Below are 18,073 nucleotides of genomic sequence, written 5' to 3' on the forward strand. Positions count from 1 at the left end.
TCCAGACGTGTATGACAAGAGCCAGTTTAAACCTATAGCATTAATTATAGTCTTAGTACTATACTCTTGTGAAATATAGGCCCAATGAATGCTGGTTTAGAAATTGCGTCCAGACAGTGCAAACTGCAAGTAGAAATTTATTCCACTATTGAGCAGACGATGCTAGTTTAGTCCTAAGGGCAGTAACTCTAAACGACATCCCTAAATAATGTGGTTGAAGCCCACAAGAGACTTCACTCAACTTCACTGCCCACAGCCATTTCCCATTTTAGTCTAATCTTTATAACTACACACAGGGCGCAATATTTGAAAATTATCTGTTAAAATGGGGAATTGAATGTCCTGTCTTTAGTTCCTGAATCTGCACCAACTAGAAAAACCTACATTCAAATGAAAGAAAGTAGTGATTAAACGAATACTGATATTATCATGTAATGTGTGGGAACTTCTTATACCAGCAACATTTTTTCCAGGTCAATAGAAATATCATTCTTTCAGTTTCAGATAAAATCATGATGGGTCAAAAACATGACCTAATTACCAACATATCTTTAAAAATGGATAATTCAAAAACAGTTTTTTTTCATAATTTTATAAAAAGTAGTTTATCCAATATTCCATTATCATTATGAAGACACATTGACATTTAGGTTACGGTTGATTTCTTTATTTGCATTCCAGTAAAAAGACAAAAAAAAATCCTGAAAACATATATTATTACGTCTTTATTAAAAATACAGAATTCCAATTTGAACTAAATATATCTGCTATCCTGCCAGGAGTACAAGAACTGAAATCAACCTTTGAAAAATTGTCTTTAGATTTCACATCTCCTAATCCAAGCTGACCATATTTGTTCCATCCACATGACATAACATTTCCATTCTCTGTAAATACAATCACAAATGACACTGGATGTAAAACTTTTCTCCACAGATCTGGGCAATCCAATAATTGAAATAAAAATATTAACCATTATATATTTGTCCTAATATTGTATAAAGTGCTGTTCTCTCCTGTCTCACCCTAGTCACAAATAATCATATTCACTACAACTGACCTAACAATATACATGTATGTCTTGATCCACAACTAACTTTGGTGATGGTTTCATCTATTTCTATATAATGAGGAATAGTAAGTATCGCAACACTATCAGTAGATTTATCTTGACCTTGTAAAGCTGGACATGGTAATCCAAGCTGTCCACTTTCATTCCATCCCCATACATATAGATCTCCATCGTCTGCAATAAAATATCAACATTCTGTGAAAGAATTAAAATAATGTCTGGGGCTAACGGAGCTTTAACAGAAAGCTAAAAAGGGAGCAGGCGTTTGTTTGCAACTCTGCATATTTGATTATTATTTCATTGTCTAGAATCCAAATTGATCCCTAATTCCCAAAGATTCCTGGGAAATGAAATGAAATGGGGTTTAACGTCCTACTGTTCTGCTCCTAACCTGGGCTAATGAAGACGGGCATACGCCATACAGTGTGGAGGGAAATTTTGCCCGGGCAGCGGCGCTACGGCCTACTCTTATATTGAATTCCAACTGCCAAGGGATCTTTTTCGTGCACGCCAAATTGTACACGGGACCTCTGTTTTTCGTCCCATCCAAAAACTAGACAGCTGTCCTTGTCAGGCCCTCCGTGCTGCATCCCTGACTAGGGGAAACGACGCCGGCAAATCAGGATGAACTTTCTCGGCCAATGCAGGGATCGAACACCCGACCTCCAGGCTAGTGAGCCAGCGTCTTACCCACTTAGCCACGTGATCCCCCAAAGATTCCTGGGACATTGTTGTCCCCATGATAGGTGTCATGCACAGTGTGAGGTATCCCTACAATTAAAATACAAGGACTAGCCGCTAGGCTTAATTGATGTGATGTCGGTGCACCTCTCGCACAGTTTTCCTTAACTACCTATTGAATAATCCAAAATCAAGCACAAATTTACTTTGATTCACTCACTTGTAACTGCAGTTGAATGCCATCCACCAGCAGAAATTTGTTTTATATTCAGTCCAGCTAAAGCTTCAACTGCCTTGGGATATTTAATCTCTTCTATATCACCATTTCCTAATTGTCCTCTACTGAAATTTGTAAAAAGGTATGCTGGGAGACAGCAGAAGTCATTTAAACCTACAGATTTATTAACAAATGTTGATAAATATATTGTATTTGTATACTGTAAATTAATGAAAATTAATACATTAATTTCAAAGTTCTTTTATGTTGACCCATGATAGGATGCATTAATATCATAATGCATTCAATTTGATCCTAATATTGATTGAAATGTGAAATCTTCTTTTCTCAGAAATTATTTATTTAACAGAACGGAGAGGAAGACTCTAAAATATATCTGCAAATTAAAAAGCTTCATCAGATTTTAATTTGCATGTTAACTATTCAAATATTCAGAAAATTTTAATTAATGTCATCTTCTATTTCTGCCATCAAAAGAAAAACTATAAATTCTTATTTTTCTCAATCATTTTTTCAGATTAAAGTTTGTCAAAAATAATAATGTCATACCTGCTGAGACCCCACGAAAATACTTGGTTAGTACTTGTAATTAACAAATTATGTTCTTTTCCACATGATATGTGAGATACAGTTTGTGACAATGGTATAATGTGGGGTATTGTTAGACATTGGTTTAATTTATTCCATTCCATCCTCTGTAATGTACCAGAATCTGAATAAAACATAAATATACATTTTCATTTTAAAATACTTTAGTTACAAATTATGTCATGGCTGTATGTTCTGTATATGCTAGGAGTTGATTTTTAGGATAGTTCCCACTTCGAGGTCATGTCAAAAGAAAATTACCAAGTCAAGAGGCGTTTTGTGAGTCGATTAGATTAGGTTTTGATTTGCTAGTACGATTTGGTATGATTTCGATTTGATTAGCTATGGTCCACAAATGTGAAATTTGATAATTACGATTTGGTAAGATGGCTGCCACCACGGACACCGATCAGAAAAAAATTGTCTCTGCTAACATGACGAGGGGGGTGTGTGTTTCACGTGTAGTCCAAGTTACCTACAGATTACAGTGACACTGCTGGCACCCAGAGGGCCTAAAATTGCTTAGAGCCAGAGGTGATCTAACATTCTTGTGGACTATAAAGTTAACATTAAAGGAGCTGAATCGCTAACATTTGGGACCTAGAAATTGACAAAAGTGGGTCGCAATGCATATAATACTGTAATATGAATGTATATAAACTGATTTACATTCAATGGTTTCCGTTTTTACTCCAATTTCAAATCCGTTATGTTCGGCGAAATAAGCCAGCAGTCTCAAGCGAGTGCAAATTTCTAGCGTCTGGTTATTCCAGTTTACATACGCCGTTTGATTTGGTGCAATGTGTCTAGCCTCGTCCCTTGAGTCTCTTGATACAACTAGGGCTGAAGCGCATTATGCTACACGATTCGTGTACCAATGGTAAAATGTTTATTTTGTCTTAAATATTGGATATCAAAAGCCCATCTTTTCCCGTTAAGATCACAACATGAATGTTGATATAATTTGACAAATAAATCGTGTTTTCAATGTTGAAGATTTTGGATGATATTGAGTTAGAGACTTAGCTACTTTAAACACATCAAATGCGTTTTAAAAAAACATTTTTTATGGAGAAAAACAACAATAAGCATTAAAAATTACTTACGATGTCGAACATTCCGCCATTTTGAAAACGTCAAATCTAATCGCCTAAACACCTCCTGGGACGATTAGGTCGATTTGCCTAATCAGTTGAGTTAAATCGTCTCACAAATGTAACGATTAGCATAATCAACTTGGTTCACAAATGCGTATAATAGCTAATCGGTCTAATCTAATCGGTTCACAAAAACGCCTAATGACTACTTTAATTGAGTAAAATAACTTCCTCACCATCAATAAGATAGAAACAATTTTCACCACCTATTATCTGTTCAATATTGTTTGATATTATATTCTCTTCTTTCATGCTTTTATCTATTGGTAGCAATTTGTCTTGAAAAACAGACCTATTTTCTCCATAATTGACTAATCTTAATTCACCATTACAGTTGTTATATACTAGATAATCTGAAGAAATTGCTATATGTTTGGCATCAATTATTTTCATAACTTCATCTGCACAGTTGTTTCCAATACCATATAGGGTCTGATTTCCTGGAAGAGCAATGTCTATCTTCTGAACAACAGAACAATAAAATGAAACTCAAACGCAAATGTTATATTGAGTTCAGGCCTTTAATTCACTAATTCACATAAATTGATCTAAATATATTTTTTATTAACTATCGATAATTAGTATATTCCTACCAGTACTTTATTATCATTTACTGGCATGAAATTTGTAAAATAACTGAGAAACTAGTAGACTAGGACCTCACTTCACAATAATAAGAACGACTAATTGATGCTACCTCACACTGAGAACTAGCTATGGTGTTATCTGTACGTCTGTGGAATATAAGTCTCAATCTATGATGTTATCTGTACGTCTATTGATAAAAAAAGAAACTTCTGATTATATCTCGTCATAATCGTGTTAATTCAGTGAGAAATTGACTGAGAAGTGAATTAATTAACCCTAGGGGTGAAAAACTGTGGAACAGTGCGTTTTCTGTAGAGGTACATGTATGTTAATTAACCGACGGGTTAAAAATAAAGATCGAATATTAAACGAATGTGAAAGAAATTAGTGCTAGATACACAAGATTAAATGATACCTGGGTTACAGTGTAATTGGTGTGTTTTATGATAGCTAGTTCTCAGTGTCAATATGCCTATGTGATGGAATTCTCTCAGATGTATAACAATTTAACCAAAATAAACAACCCATTGCAAGCTTTTTAAAGTACTGTAAAGGAAACATTTTAAAGATTTTCCACATTGTTCATGGTGATGTTTAAACTGTGAAAGTTTCAAAAATATGTATTAATAACTTGTTTACAAGAAAACAGATATAGGTGACAACTTTTTAATATGATCATATACATATTACCTGTTTTTTCTGCTAAGATTACAAATATACTAGACCATGCTATACAAACATCTTCTATTTTATCTAGATCTGAACATTCAGATTTAGGGAGATTTAATTTGATTGGTAAAACCCTTTTTGCTTTAGTAAAGTCTGGTAATCTTTTTTGACTATCTGTTACATCTTCTAATTGATTAAAGCCATTGAACCCACATCCAAGAAGATCCATTTTGCCAGACAGTCATCTTTCAATATTTCATCATGAAACCACAATTCACATTCTTGAAAGAAAGTAATACAGTGTACATTAACAGTTAGAAATGTAACCTATACAAAAAATTGTTAGCTATGGCAAAAGAGAAGTAGTATCACATAGTGACATATTCTAGAAAGAGTAATCATACTTCCTTGTGCAACAGACCATTACTACAGTACTGTGGACCACGGGTCACCAGTCCCAACTTTTAAATTCATTGACAACAATCTTTAACTTACAAGTTATACAAGTTTTAATAGAAATGAAATGAAATGGGGTTTAACGTCCTACTGTTCTGCTCCTAACCTGGGCTAATGAAGCTCTTTTAAACATGCATTATGCAAGAGCAAAATCTGCTTATTACAAGTCTGTCTTTAGGCCTGAAATGTTATCTAAATTATCAATTAGACATTAATTAACTTATCCAGACCATAATAAACTCCCGATGTCAAGGCTAGCCTTCGATGTTGGCTGGATTAGATTCCTATATGCCGCTAACGGCCATTGATAATTAAATCAGAAAAAGTGGATAACCGAGACTATGCTGTTTATATTAATGATTTTAGTAATGATGACCGAGACTATGCAAACATTTCACTCGCTTCTTTCTCGGCTCATAGTGGATCAATTTGACTGAAATTTTCAGCAAATTACCTTTACACTATCTAGTTTTTAACTATTATAGCGAGAACTGCCATCTCTTTATCTTATCTCCCATAATGTATCTTTAATAGATATATGATGGACCACAAATTCAAACAAAACCTCTTGGATAGGAGCAGGCTATCATTAATTTTTATGTTTGTAACCAGTTAATCTCGTAGGCCTATACTAAACAACTGCTAGTCAATTTAAAAACAAGCCAACAGTGAGGCTGATGTCCCCTGCCGAAATCCCAAAATAAACAGATGACACATATTAATTAATAGCACATTTATTTTTTTCAAAAGTATCAAACTGATTATCAACTATACACTAAGTTTCATCACTCTCTATCTATACTCGGCATTTCATCACTCTCACTTAAAATTAAAACTAAAGTTATCATGCCCCAAAGCATCAACCAATCAGATTGATTGTCTCTGCTTACCGTAAGCAGACAATGTTCATCATCGAACGCCTACACCAAGTTTGAACATTCTAGCTCACTTAGGAGAGTTATTGTGTTCCAAATTCTTAACCAATCTAATTGCTTATCGCTTTGGTTACCCTCAGCAGAACTTAGTCAAGGTATTGATGTAATAAAGCTATACACCAACCAATCAAATTGCTTATCTCTGCTTACCCTAAGCAAAAAATTCTCATCTTTGAACTCCATCAAGGCATTCACCTAATAGATACCTACACCAAGTGTGAACATTCTAACTCAATTAGAATGAGAGTTAGTGTGTTACAAAGTCTCAACCAATCAAATTGGTTATCGCTCTGCTTACCCTGAGAAGAAAATGCTTATTATCGAACTTAGTCAAGGTATTGATGTAATGAAACTATACACCAAGTTTCATCACTCTCATTTAATAAGAACTAAAGTTATTGTGTCCCAAAGCATCAACCAATCAAATTGCTTTTCTCTGCTAACTGCTTACCCTAAGCAGAAAATGCTCATCTTCGAACTCCATCAAGGCATTGACCAAATAAACACCTATAACAAGTTTGAACATTGTAGCTCAATTAGAAAGAGAGTTATTGTGTCCCAAAAAGTGTGACGGACAGACAGACAGACGGACAAACAGACAGACCCATTTTAATAGTCCCCTGCTTTCTTCGAAAGGCGGGGGACAAAAATAAGGTAAATTGATTGTGTAACTGTCAAGAAACCTATAATTATATTAACCTCTGGAGTCCCAAAGAACAAAGGTGAATTTAGCAAGTTTACATTTTTATTGAAAGTGTGATTACTTTCAATCATTTTCAGCTTATTTCCATGATACAAGAATGACTGTGCATTCACTTTCAGTGCAAATGAACCCATTTGACCCCAAATATCTCGAAAATGCCCCCACGGCGGACTGATTACCACCCGGCATCATATTCTACGCGAAATTTTACTCTAGAAAAGTTGGGTCTGGTTTTGTGCCCATTTGATGGACCCACCCCCATCCCCCGCGCTGAGCCCCGGTCTACACATGTAAGCATTTAAGTACATGTTCAAATATAAAGAGAATACATGTATTTATTTATTATTGATTTGTTTTGACATGCTTGTGATATTTTAAGATGCTTAAATTAGGCAATGATTGGTTATTTTATTAAATTTATGTAAACATCATTGTGAAAGTGGTACCTTGGACATTATAACACACCCATCCATGGTGGTACATTTAATTGGCCGTTTTGACCTTTTTTATGGCCGCTAGTTTGCAGACAACGATTATGCCAGGGCCGTTTTGGGGTTTTTTGGTCGTTTTGTCTACGACCCTATTGATCATCTATACAATACGTCATTCTTTTCCTATTGGAATAACCAAGCTTTGTCAATCACAAAGATTTTTGGGGAGCATGACTTCATGAGCACCTTACGCACAGATGTTAACATACACACCTCCATCATGATTAGAATCAAGATTTGCTCAATCGCGCAATCGCGAGACTCGCCGAATCACACGCCTGGACAATTCTGACTATTTGTTATGCGTACTACGTCATTGAATCGGGGTATAATATTCAAGATGGTGCTCGAAAGTACAGTTATTTGGTAATTTTTTCTTCATTTTGCTTCTAATTTATGTTTTCAGATACATTTTCTGCGAATCAAAGCATTTATTTTGCACGTGTTTAGTGATTTAACAAACTGATTCATAGAAAACAATCGTCTGATGATTATTTTCGTAAAACGAGAGAAATCAAAAATGCTAAATAAAAATGATGCAGCACAATTGAACAACTTCACAGTTTAATTAAAGGAGCTAAACCTCGTCTAACAAAATACTTGCCATAACTATAACATTTGAAATTAAAAACTCGAATTAGAATTCACTATTGTTCCATTTCAATCAATATTGACGTTATCCATAATCTTGGCATGAAAATATGGGACCCTGTATAGCGATTACATGACATTTCCGTCCCGTGACATTTTGGACTTACAAAGTTACGCCATTTCAAACTCAAAAAAATATAGCCTAGACATTCCAGACTCAGGCACGTGACATTTTCGACGCGGGTGGGTGACGTTTCGGACTAAGGAATAAGTTGAACACAACTGTCAAATCAATTTAATAAGCCAAAAACTATTTTATAAAATTGACATGCAGGTAACATAATTTACCGCTCGCCATCAAGTAGAGCACATGGAGTCTGGATCACTCGCCGTATAAACCTCTTAAGCAACTTAATGATACATTATGGGAGATAATAGCTCTCGCTATAATAGTTAAAAACTAGATAGTGTAAAGGTAGGGGTTTCAGGTCACGTGACTTTAGCGTGAAATCGGACAGCCAGAGGCTGAAATATACCCCACTTCAATCTACGATTCTGAATTACTACTTTATGTAAATGCATTACTAACAATTGTATTGCAATAGTTTTATATCAATCTCAATATCTGCAAAGATTCAGGCTGAAAAATTATCAAAATGTAAGCAAAATTACCGTTCGTTTACATGAGACGCTCGCGGGAAAATAACACTCTGACGTCACACGGCCTGAGATTTTCCATTGCTACGACTCACTTCATTGGTGAATCCGCACCTTAGTTACCGGGGGATTTTGATATAGAACCAATCAAACGATAGATAACATTTTTGTGATTATTATGCTTGTTGATACCACGTGGTCGGACAATTAGACCCGGAGAAAATTGGATTTATCTGTTTTGATGACTGAAAATTGCTAAATTTCGACTAAATATAAAAAAACTTTCTTGAGGTATCATCCAGATTATAAATATTTGACATATTATCAATCAAATTATTACGATTTTAATAAATTTTAGCTGACAATAACGTGCAGATTTCAGTTTTAAAATTGGTACTAGCGATTCTGAAGGGAAAATACTGCTTATGACGTCACACAAATATGACTGAAAAGCACTCACTTTGGTGCCATGCCACGCATTGACTGGTATAGAGCATTTTAATTTTGATTATATTTTTGACGTCGATCTCGGATTTTAAAATTCCATAACTTTGGATCTAATTAGAATATTTTGATGAAATAAACAAATTTGGGTAGCATTTTATGTATATTTTCACAAAATATTTTTATTTTTTTTTTTCTGTCATTTGAAACTTTGACCTGAAACCCCTAGTAAAGGTAATTTACTGAAAATTTCAGTCAAATTGATCCACTATGAGCTGAGAACGAAGCGGGTGAAATTTTTGCATAGTCTCGGTCATCATTACTAAAATCATTAATATAAACAGCATAGTCTAGATTATCCACTTTTTTTTATTTAATTATCAATGGCCGTTAGCGGCATATAGGAATCTAATCCAGCCAACATCGAAGACTAGCCTTGACATCAAGAATTTGTTATGGTCTGGATAAGTTAATTAATGTCTAATTAATAATTTAGATAACATTTCAGGCCTAAAGAAAGACTTGTAATAAGCAGATTTTGCTCTTGCATAATGCATGTTTAAGCAACGGCAATACTTCCAGTGTGTTGAATACTGTTGAATGTACTATGTTTCTATACTTGATATAAAAAAAGTAGCTGATGAATTTATTAGAAGAAATAGGCCAATTCAAATAAAAAAGAAAATATTAACATGAAACACCTGGTTATTAAAAACCTCTACTAATAATAAATTAGTTGCACATACAGTTCTTTGATAATTCAACGTTTCCTGCAATAGAAGTGTTTTTTTTAAAATATGAGAAAAAAAACGCAAGTTATCAATCATCAACCTTGGCCGTGTACGGCGTGTGTTGATTTCAATTATTCCGTTTCACATAAAAGACATTAAGGCTTTCACTTGGCAGTGATCGGTCAATCAGTCTCGTTTACTGTTTGTTAAAAGAAAAACAACGAAATATTACTAAATATACCCAAATTTTTTAACAATATTGTATTGTCAAGTTCAATAGTCGCCAATTAAACAAAACAAAAGACAGCTAGCAATGTTAATCTTTTTACAGCGGTCTCAACAATCGCCTATCAATCAAATAAAACAAAAGACAACTATCAACCTCACATAAAGCAAGAAAAAAAAAATAGATATTACTAATAAACACAAATTTTCAGTTCAGCCTTTTATTTATTCGTCCAAAACCAATTCCGAAACGTCGACAGACATAATCCAAAATGTCGTCAAGTATTGAAGTAAGTCCGAACTGTTGTCAAACTGAGTCCGAAAGATCGTTTGTGTTAAAGGAACAATGACACTCTTGCTGGCTCGACAGCTCCAGAAAATAAAAAATAGCCTTATTTTAAGTACTAGATGTGTTAGTGTCTTACCTGCTGTGTAAATTATCCATTAAATCCTATTTTACTTGTCCAGAGGGTTCAAAAATATTTTTAAATCCAAGTCACATTTGAAAAGCTTTACGTCAGGCTTTTCAAATCATTTAGTTGAATTGTGTTTCAACAACCCTTTTGGACTGCAAGGATTACTTACAATTACATGTACCTTCTGTGGTAATTTGTTGTTTTTTTCTGACATTCCATCTTTTCAACAGGAGAGTTACACAGCATTTTCAATTAATGATTGGTGTATTCATTGTTGAATTCAACAAAACTAAAATAACATTAATTTACTCAAGGTATATTTCATACATTGTATTTTTACTTTTGTAGTGTTGATAATAGTGACTACATGAGAAATGGAGATTTTGTTCCAACTAGAATGCAAGCTCAGCAGGATGCAGTGAATTTGGTCTGTTTATCCAAGACGAGATCCAATCCAGAAAACAATGTTGGTTTATTACAGATGTCAGGGTAATTGTTTGTAATAATATTTTAGTTTTTGAGGCAGTCATCTGTGAAGCTGACTTTGATTCATTTAAAGTTTCACCATATTTTAAAGGATGCAGCGATACCTGGGGAATTGTGATTAGTCGCTATTATTGGGTCAGACGATTAAATAACCACCTTTTCTCAATAATTGCTGTATCACAATATATCATGATTATTTTCAAAATAATCGCAAATATGATTTTGGAAAATGCAATTTGGAAACTATTTTGTTTTACCGTATTACAGCCAAATTCTCGTTATTGTCATAGAAACCTACTCCACCAGCCCGATTGTTGACCATTGATTATCCAGTATTAATATTAGAAACAATGGCTGTCAAACAAGAGAACTTTGATTCTGCACTAATTTTGGCAACAAACGATGTCATTAATAATTTAATAATTGCGATAATGAATATTTCAAGCATGGTTATTTGAATCGTAACTATAAATGATATCATCACGATAATCCAAGATATTACGATTATTCATTTTGCAATAATCATAATTAATCACAATTATTTTTGTATGTATCATTCCATCCTTTTACCATTTCACTAAGGATGTAACGGTTAAAAGATTTTGAGCTAAATTATTACTGTTGGAAGTTTTGGCAAGATATGGCATAGATTGTTTTTTTTATTGTAGCAGTGTTTCTTGTTATTCGAGACTAAGCCTCAATCCACCATTTTAAAATTAAGGCATTTTATTGTGATTGTATTTCAGTCCATTTAAATCTCTGCCAAACGATGGTCTAGAGACTTGATTATAGGCTTGTCATGTGAATAAATGTCTAAATAATAGTTTATATAAGATTTGAAATTGAAACCTGCAATAGGCAGATTTAGCTCCTACTTAATGCATCTTTAATGTTATTACTATTTTATAGGACTGAGGTTCTTGTAACACCCACAACAGATGTAGGCAGAATTTTAGCCAGACTCCATGAAGTCGGTCCAAAAGGAAATATCTCATTTGTAACAGCCGTCAGGGTTGCACATGTAAGTTTAATGTTGTTTAAAATTAAAATTTACCACCAAATTACATGTACATTTCTAAAGAAATAGTTTTGGATTTAAATTATCTTCCTGTGGATTAATATTATGTATTGTTTAAAGAAAATTACGTAAAAAATTTGTTTCATTGTAAATTAGTATATTGTAGAATGATTTAACTATAACCTTGTGATATTGTATTGTGACATCATATCAAAAATGCAAGTCTATCATTCGATGTGCCATTGTGAAGGAACAAGCATGCCCATTTTCATGTCAATCCTACTTAATTGGCAGAGCCATAGGCTTTTTATAAGCCCACATTGAAATGTGGTCGTATATTGTCGTCACATCCGTCGTCGCTCCAGCCAGCCTGTTGGCGTACACAATTGCTTGTGGACACTCTACAGGCTAAAGTTAATATCTGATTGACTTTAAATTTAAACACAGTGTTTAATAAGGTCATGAGACGGAGAAACCTATTGATTTTCAATAATTTCCGATAATTGCTGTCAAAGTTAGGCCCTTGACCACTTTGAAAATTCTTGTGGACGCTCTTCATGCTAAAGTTAATATCCGATTGACTTTAGATTTATACACAGTGTTTAAGGTCATGAGATGAAGAAGTATTTGATTTCCAATAATCACTGCCAGAATTATGGCCCTTGATCACTTTGAAGAATGTTGTGGATGCTCTAGAGGCTAAAGTTATTATCTGATTGACTTTAAATTTATACACAGTGTTGAAGGTCATGAGACGAAGAAGCCTTTTAATTTTCATGGTTTGTTTATTTTTCTAGCTTGCATTGAAACACAGACAAGGAAGAAATCATAAACCTAGAATAGTAGTGTTTGTTGGCAGTCCTATAGAAGAAGAGGAAAAAGATGTAAGTTTATCATTATTCAAATACACATATTTCGATAATCAATCATTTATCAAATTCACATTGGTAAATGGTGTATTTTGTAAAATTTTGTTTTTAGATAGAAAGTGGTGCAATCAGATATTCTTTTGCATACCCAGTACATTTTATTTGATTGTAATGATTCATTAAAAATTTGTTTATTAAATAAGAAAAACCTTTAATAGCAATCATGTTTTATTATCCAGATTGTAAAGATGGCTAAGAAGTTGAAGAAAGAAAAAGTGAATGTAGATGTTATTAATTTTGGAGAAGAGGTAAGGGTTGTTTCTGAATAAATTTTATTTGTGCCAATGGAACATACAGTACACCAATATTTTATTTGCCTTAGGTTCTGCACATTGTCAGCTTATTCACGACAAGTCATTGTGTATGCTTAATATGTTGCTTGATCATTTGGATATTCACTCACTCGTAATTTACGCACTTTTTATCAAGGGTTCATGGTCATAAGTAAATTTTCACAACATTTTGCTTGAAGTGTTTAATTCTGTAACATTTCTCATCATCAGTTCTATTTCTAAATACAAAACCATTGATATGGAGAATTTTACTTATCTATACATCTTTTGCCATTGTGTTGCATGTATCTGCTATTTTTGGCGAAAAACGAAAACATAACGTTGGTGAAGTGTCAAAAGGCTGTATCTAATAATTTCTAAAGATTAAGAAATAGAACCTTTTGCATTTCAAAATCTCCACAAATCAAGATACAACATTTGGACACATGATACCCAGAACAGTTCTAATTGGCATAGAGATACACAGCTTAGACAGAAATGTATATATTAATTGGGAGATTTTAAAAATGCAAAAAAGTGTTTTTGACTAATTTCCCGAGATTCGCCATTTTGAAACTTCACCAACGATAAAACTATTAATTTTTTGAAACACAAGAACTTAAAATTTTATTTTATATTAATGATAGTGGTACTACGTTTTTAATATTTTTAAATGTTTTCAGGGAGTAAACACAGAAAAATTGACTAGTTTTATTAATGCTATTAACGGTAAAGATGGGACAAGGTATGTCATTTATTATACAAGGCTTCTAAATCTATAATTTTTATTTTGAATCAATTTTACATTTATTATCGGTATATTAAATACTATTTATACAATATGTAAATCATTAACCATAAGAAAATTTAATAGCGATTTTCAGAAAAGAAGATGGTGTGATACAAAATGAAATAGGGTTTAACGTCCTACTGTTCTGCACCGACTGGTCTGATGAAGACGGGCATACTCCATACAGTGTGCTATGAGAAAAATTTTGTTGCTTTTCAGTGAGTTAAATATTAGCTATAGTAGTCAGTCTAACTAATTCATATTTCAGTTCGCATTTGGTAACTGTACCACCAGGACCAATGTTATCTGATGCGTTATTGAGTTCACCAGTTATTGTAGGAGAAGATGGTACTGGCGCTGGTATTGGAGCTGTTGGATTTGAATTCGGTGTGGATCCAAATGAAGATCCTGAATTAGCACTGGTAAGAGTTATTCTTAATAGAACAATCAGATACTTTTAGTACAAATTTAATATCTTTGGGATATGCAGTTATTGATAATATTTCTGTCCAGTTAACAATAAAAAGGGCCAATTTCAGATCTGTTATAATAACCCATCAGTGTGTCTTGTGATTAATGTACCTAACTACTAATCATTTGCATCGTTTTTCTTTTGTTTGGGTGGTGTCGGGGTCTAGTATGTGGCATGGAGACAAGTCACCTGTCTATTCTAAGCTCATTTGTTTGCTCCAGGTACTCTGTTTTCCTCACAGTTCTAAAGACCCATCTCTATCCTTTGCTACTGCTCCCAGATTATTATATAACTGTTATTTTTCTCGCTAGGCTTTGCGTGTATCTATGGAAGAACAACGTGCTAGACAAGAGAAAGAAGCAAGAGATACAGTTACAGCCTCCATAGCAGATACTCCAGCAGAAACCACTCCAGGTACTTATTACTTTAGAGCTGTGCTATGTTTGTAAGCCTGAACTCCCCACCACTATATAAATGAAAGTCTTTCGGGCTTTCATATACTGCTTTTTCTGGGAATGCCGTCCCCCTTCCTTATTCCTTATACTGATACTCATTATAAAGTTGATGGTTTAATAGTGCGGTCACAGTGTAGGCCTATATGTCATAATATGCCATTGCACCCACCAACATTGCCCTTTTACTTACATGTAGACATCTTTTGGGATAAAACACACATCTTTAAATTATTTGAGGAATGAAAGAACAGAAGTGTAGAGTAAGATAGACAAAGTTTATATGCGAAGAAATGTATTTTAAACAGTGATTTATATGATAGAATATAACATATTATGTTTAATTATACAGCTACTGGTGATGAAGCATTATTAGAGAGTGCTATAGCTATGTCCATGAATGAAGAAGGATCAGCATCAGAATCCCCAGATCTACACACAATGACGGAAGATGAACAAATAGCATTTGCAATGCGATTATCTATGGATCCCAGTGAGTGGCAATACAAATTACTATTTGCACCTAATGTTATTATTCAAAGTCGCTGTTTTGTTAAGCATATCATTTCACAACTGTTAATGTTGTGAATACATTTCAAGAAATCTGGGGAAAAATAGTTACTCTTGTTACAAACCGTTATAGCTCTCTTTATGGAGAATGTAAAATATTAAGAAATGCTTTTCAATTTATCCTTCCAATTCATTATACAGTTATTTTAGCTATCAAATTTTGTTGTTCATCATAACTTAGGTAAATCATGTGTTTTTTACAATTATCTGTTTTGAAGTAACATGTAATGTATGAATCAGTTATCAATGTTTACATACCCAGTATCTCATTAAAAGTATAAGTGCACTGACAACACACATGTTAAGCATTATTCACAATACTGGTAGTCACTATGTGAATAATGCTTAATATCCATTCTCAGAGTTATTTTCTGTTCTTGGTGTGATTTTACCATTTTGAAAGACAAATTCTACATTTTTCGAACCTAAATTCATCGCCCCTACACAAAAACATTTTAAATCATGAAGATATTGGGTACTAATTAGATATTATATATAATAAAATTATTTGTAATGGGTTGATTCATCTCGAGTTGCCATCAATGTTTCTAGGTGCCAGTGATACAGAAACACCAACTCCAATGGATGTTGAGGAGGGTGCTGGAACAAAATCAGGAGAGAAAGCAGTAAGTATTGTTTGTAGTGTAAGAATTTCATATGGTCACTGAAACCTTGTAAACAATCTACAGGTCTGAGATTTTAAAATGTTTTTAAACTTTCTGGGATTGTACAGCTAGTGAAAATTCAGAGTTGCTCAATGATTTTTCAGAGAGTTGTTAGTCCTGTACAAAATCTTGCACATGCACTGTAAGTTGGGAGTTTTCATTATGGGTCAGACTTTTTGAGTTGTTTTTTTTTTTTAAAAAAAACTTCATGGGATACAATGTAATGGAACCTTGGAAAGCTGGTAGCAACCCGTCAAAAACTCTTTGTGGGTATATATTCATTTTAATTTAGTTTCTTTCAAAAGGAAGGAATATATGCATACTAATGAACACCCTTAAGAAAAAATGTACACGACATCACCAAAGATAGAAATTGAGATCAAACCTCCTTTTGTAATCCCAAAAATAAATGGGGGGGTGGATGGCTGAATGTTTAGCGTGCGCGCGCTGTATCATAAAGTCTGTCATTGAGTCGACTGGCGTGGTTTCGAATCCCCGGTTGTACGTGACAAGGAGTAGGGTCGCCTGTCCAACCTCGTGGGTTTTCTCCGGGTCCTCCGGTTTCTTCCCACTGCTAAAGATCCCTATGCGCAAGCGAATTATTGAAATAAAATTAAACCATATGTTAGTCCCGAAATGACCTAGTTTGTGTCGAGTGGACGTTAAACCCCATTTCTCTCTCTCTCTCCCAAAAATAAACGTGTTTTTATTTCTGCTTCAGGAGGATGATGATTACTCAGAAGTGATGAACGATCCTGATTTTTTACAAAATGTTTTAGAAAATTTACCTGGTGTAGATCCTAATAGTGAAGCTATACAAAATGCTATGAGCTCTTTACAAAAAGATGGTGCAAAGAAAGATGATAAAGATTCAAAAGATGGAAAGAAATAACTCCTGTTTGTGTAAAACTTATTTAAAATATAAACAATAAATTACATTTAGATGTATTTGAGGAATATGTGAAGAAGTTCAATTTGCATTCTCTAAGGATGATATATCTCAACACAAAGTGAATTTGTTAAAAACAAAGGTTAAAATAAATGGGTATGTGATTGGTTGCTTAGTTTCTAACATGATCTCTCATACAGTGATGGATAATTTATCTAACTGTAAATATCTTTTACAGGTATAGTGTGTCCTCGGGGTAATTTGAGGGGCAGGGAGGAATATAGATGCACATCAAGGGTTAATATTAGGAGGGGTTAAGCAATGTGATATCTTTAGCATTGGTATCTACATTGTACAGAATTTCACCATTGTGGTCTACATAGTCGTTTCAGTAAGCCAAAACAGAAGATGGATTTGGAAATGAGGTAGAATCCTATTGAACAGGATTTGTCCTATCATGACCCCAATGCTTCACATCATATTTAAAGAGTACAGGCATACTAATGACTAGGAACCGAGAGTGACGTCATCACAGTCATTTTGAAATTGTGACAAATATATCAAAAAGTGAAACAATTGTCAAAGGAACAAGCATGCCAAATTTCATGTCTGTACTTAGATTGGAAGAGCCTTAGGATTGTTCGAAGACCAACACTCAGAAAAATAACAAGAAGATGACTATAGGTTTGAGGATAAATTCCTGGTCCAAAAATCTGTTTAAAGCTGTGGCCTCTGTTGCGTTCACAGGGTTTATGGCAAAGGGGAAATAACTCCAAACAGAGGGCTGCAGAGGCAGAAACCTACTGAGTTTCATTTCCAAATTTCAATCAGTTCTGGATGCAAATATCCGACATTCTGGATTCAAATATTCAAAGTGAGAACAACGTA

General features: G+C 33.9%; 2 protein-coding genes across 4 annotated transcripts; one reads left to right on the forward strand and one right to left on the reverse strand.

Annotated features, from left to right (window-relative positions):
- Window positions 1-712: 712 nt before the first annotated feature.
- Window positions 713-7,861, reverse strand: LOC126816687 (uncharacterized). Of its 3 annotated transcripts, none has more exons than XM_050543417.2 (7): window positions 7,792-7,861; window positions 5,015-5,274; window positions 3,913-4,176; window positions 2,541-2,703; window positions 1,974-2,095; window positions 1,061-1,246; window positions 713-887 (listed from the first exon to the last, which is right to left on the reverse strand). In XM_050543417.2, exons 2-7 carry the CDS (start codon window positions 5,220-5,222, stop codon window positions 718-720), a joined length of 1,113 nt encoding a protein of 370 aa, XP_050399374.1. In that variant the 5' UTR covers window positions 5,223-5,274; window positions 7,792-7,861; the 3' UTR covers window positions 713-717. The 3 variants fall into 3 exon arrangements, with proteins under 3 accessions (XP_050399374.1, XP_050399373.1, XP_050399375.1); XM_050543416.2 differs by lacking the exon at window positions 7,792-7,861 and adding an exon at window positions 7,534-7,783; XM_050543418.2 differs by lacking the exon at window positions 7,792-7,861 and adding an exon at window positions 7,534-7,782 and having other exon boundaries at window positions 713-1,246.
- Window positions 7,819-17,354, forward strand: LOC126816686 (26S proteasome non-ATPase regulatory subunit 4). Its single transcript, XM_050543415.2, has 11 exons — window positions 7,819-7,944; window positions 10,991-11,131; window positions 12,038-12,149; window positions 12,944-13,030; window positions 13,255-13,323; window positions 14,031-14,092; window positions 14,406-14,559; window positions 14,921-15,023; window positions 15,414-15,554; window positions 16,184-16,257; window positions 17,018-17,354. Exons 1-11 carry the CDS (start codon window positions 7,880-7,882, stop codon window positions 17,186-17,188), a joined length of 1,179 nt encoding a protein of 392 aa, XP_050399372.2. The 5' UTR covers window positions 7,819-7,879; the 3' UTR covers window positions 17,189-17,354.
- The last annotated feature ends 719 nt before the right edge of the window (window positions 17,355-18,073 follow it).

Source organism: Patella vulgata, chromosome 3 (assembly GCF_932274485.2).
Source record: "Patella vulgata chromosome 3, xgPatVulg1.2, whole genome shotgun sequence".
Lineage (NCBI taxonomy): Eukaryota > Metazoa > Mollusca > Gastropoda > Patellidae > Patella > Patella vulgata.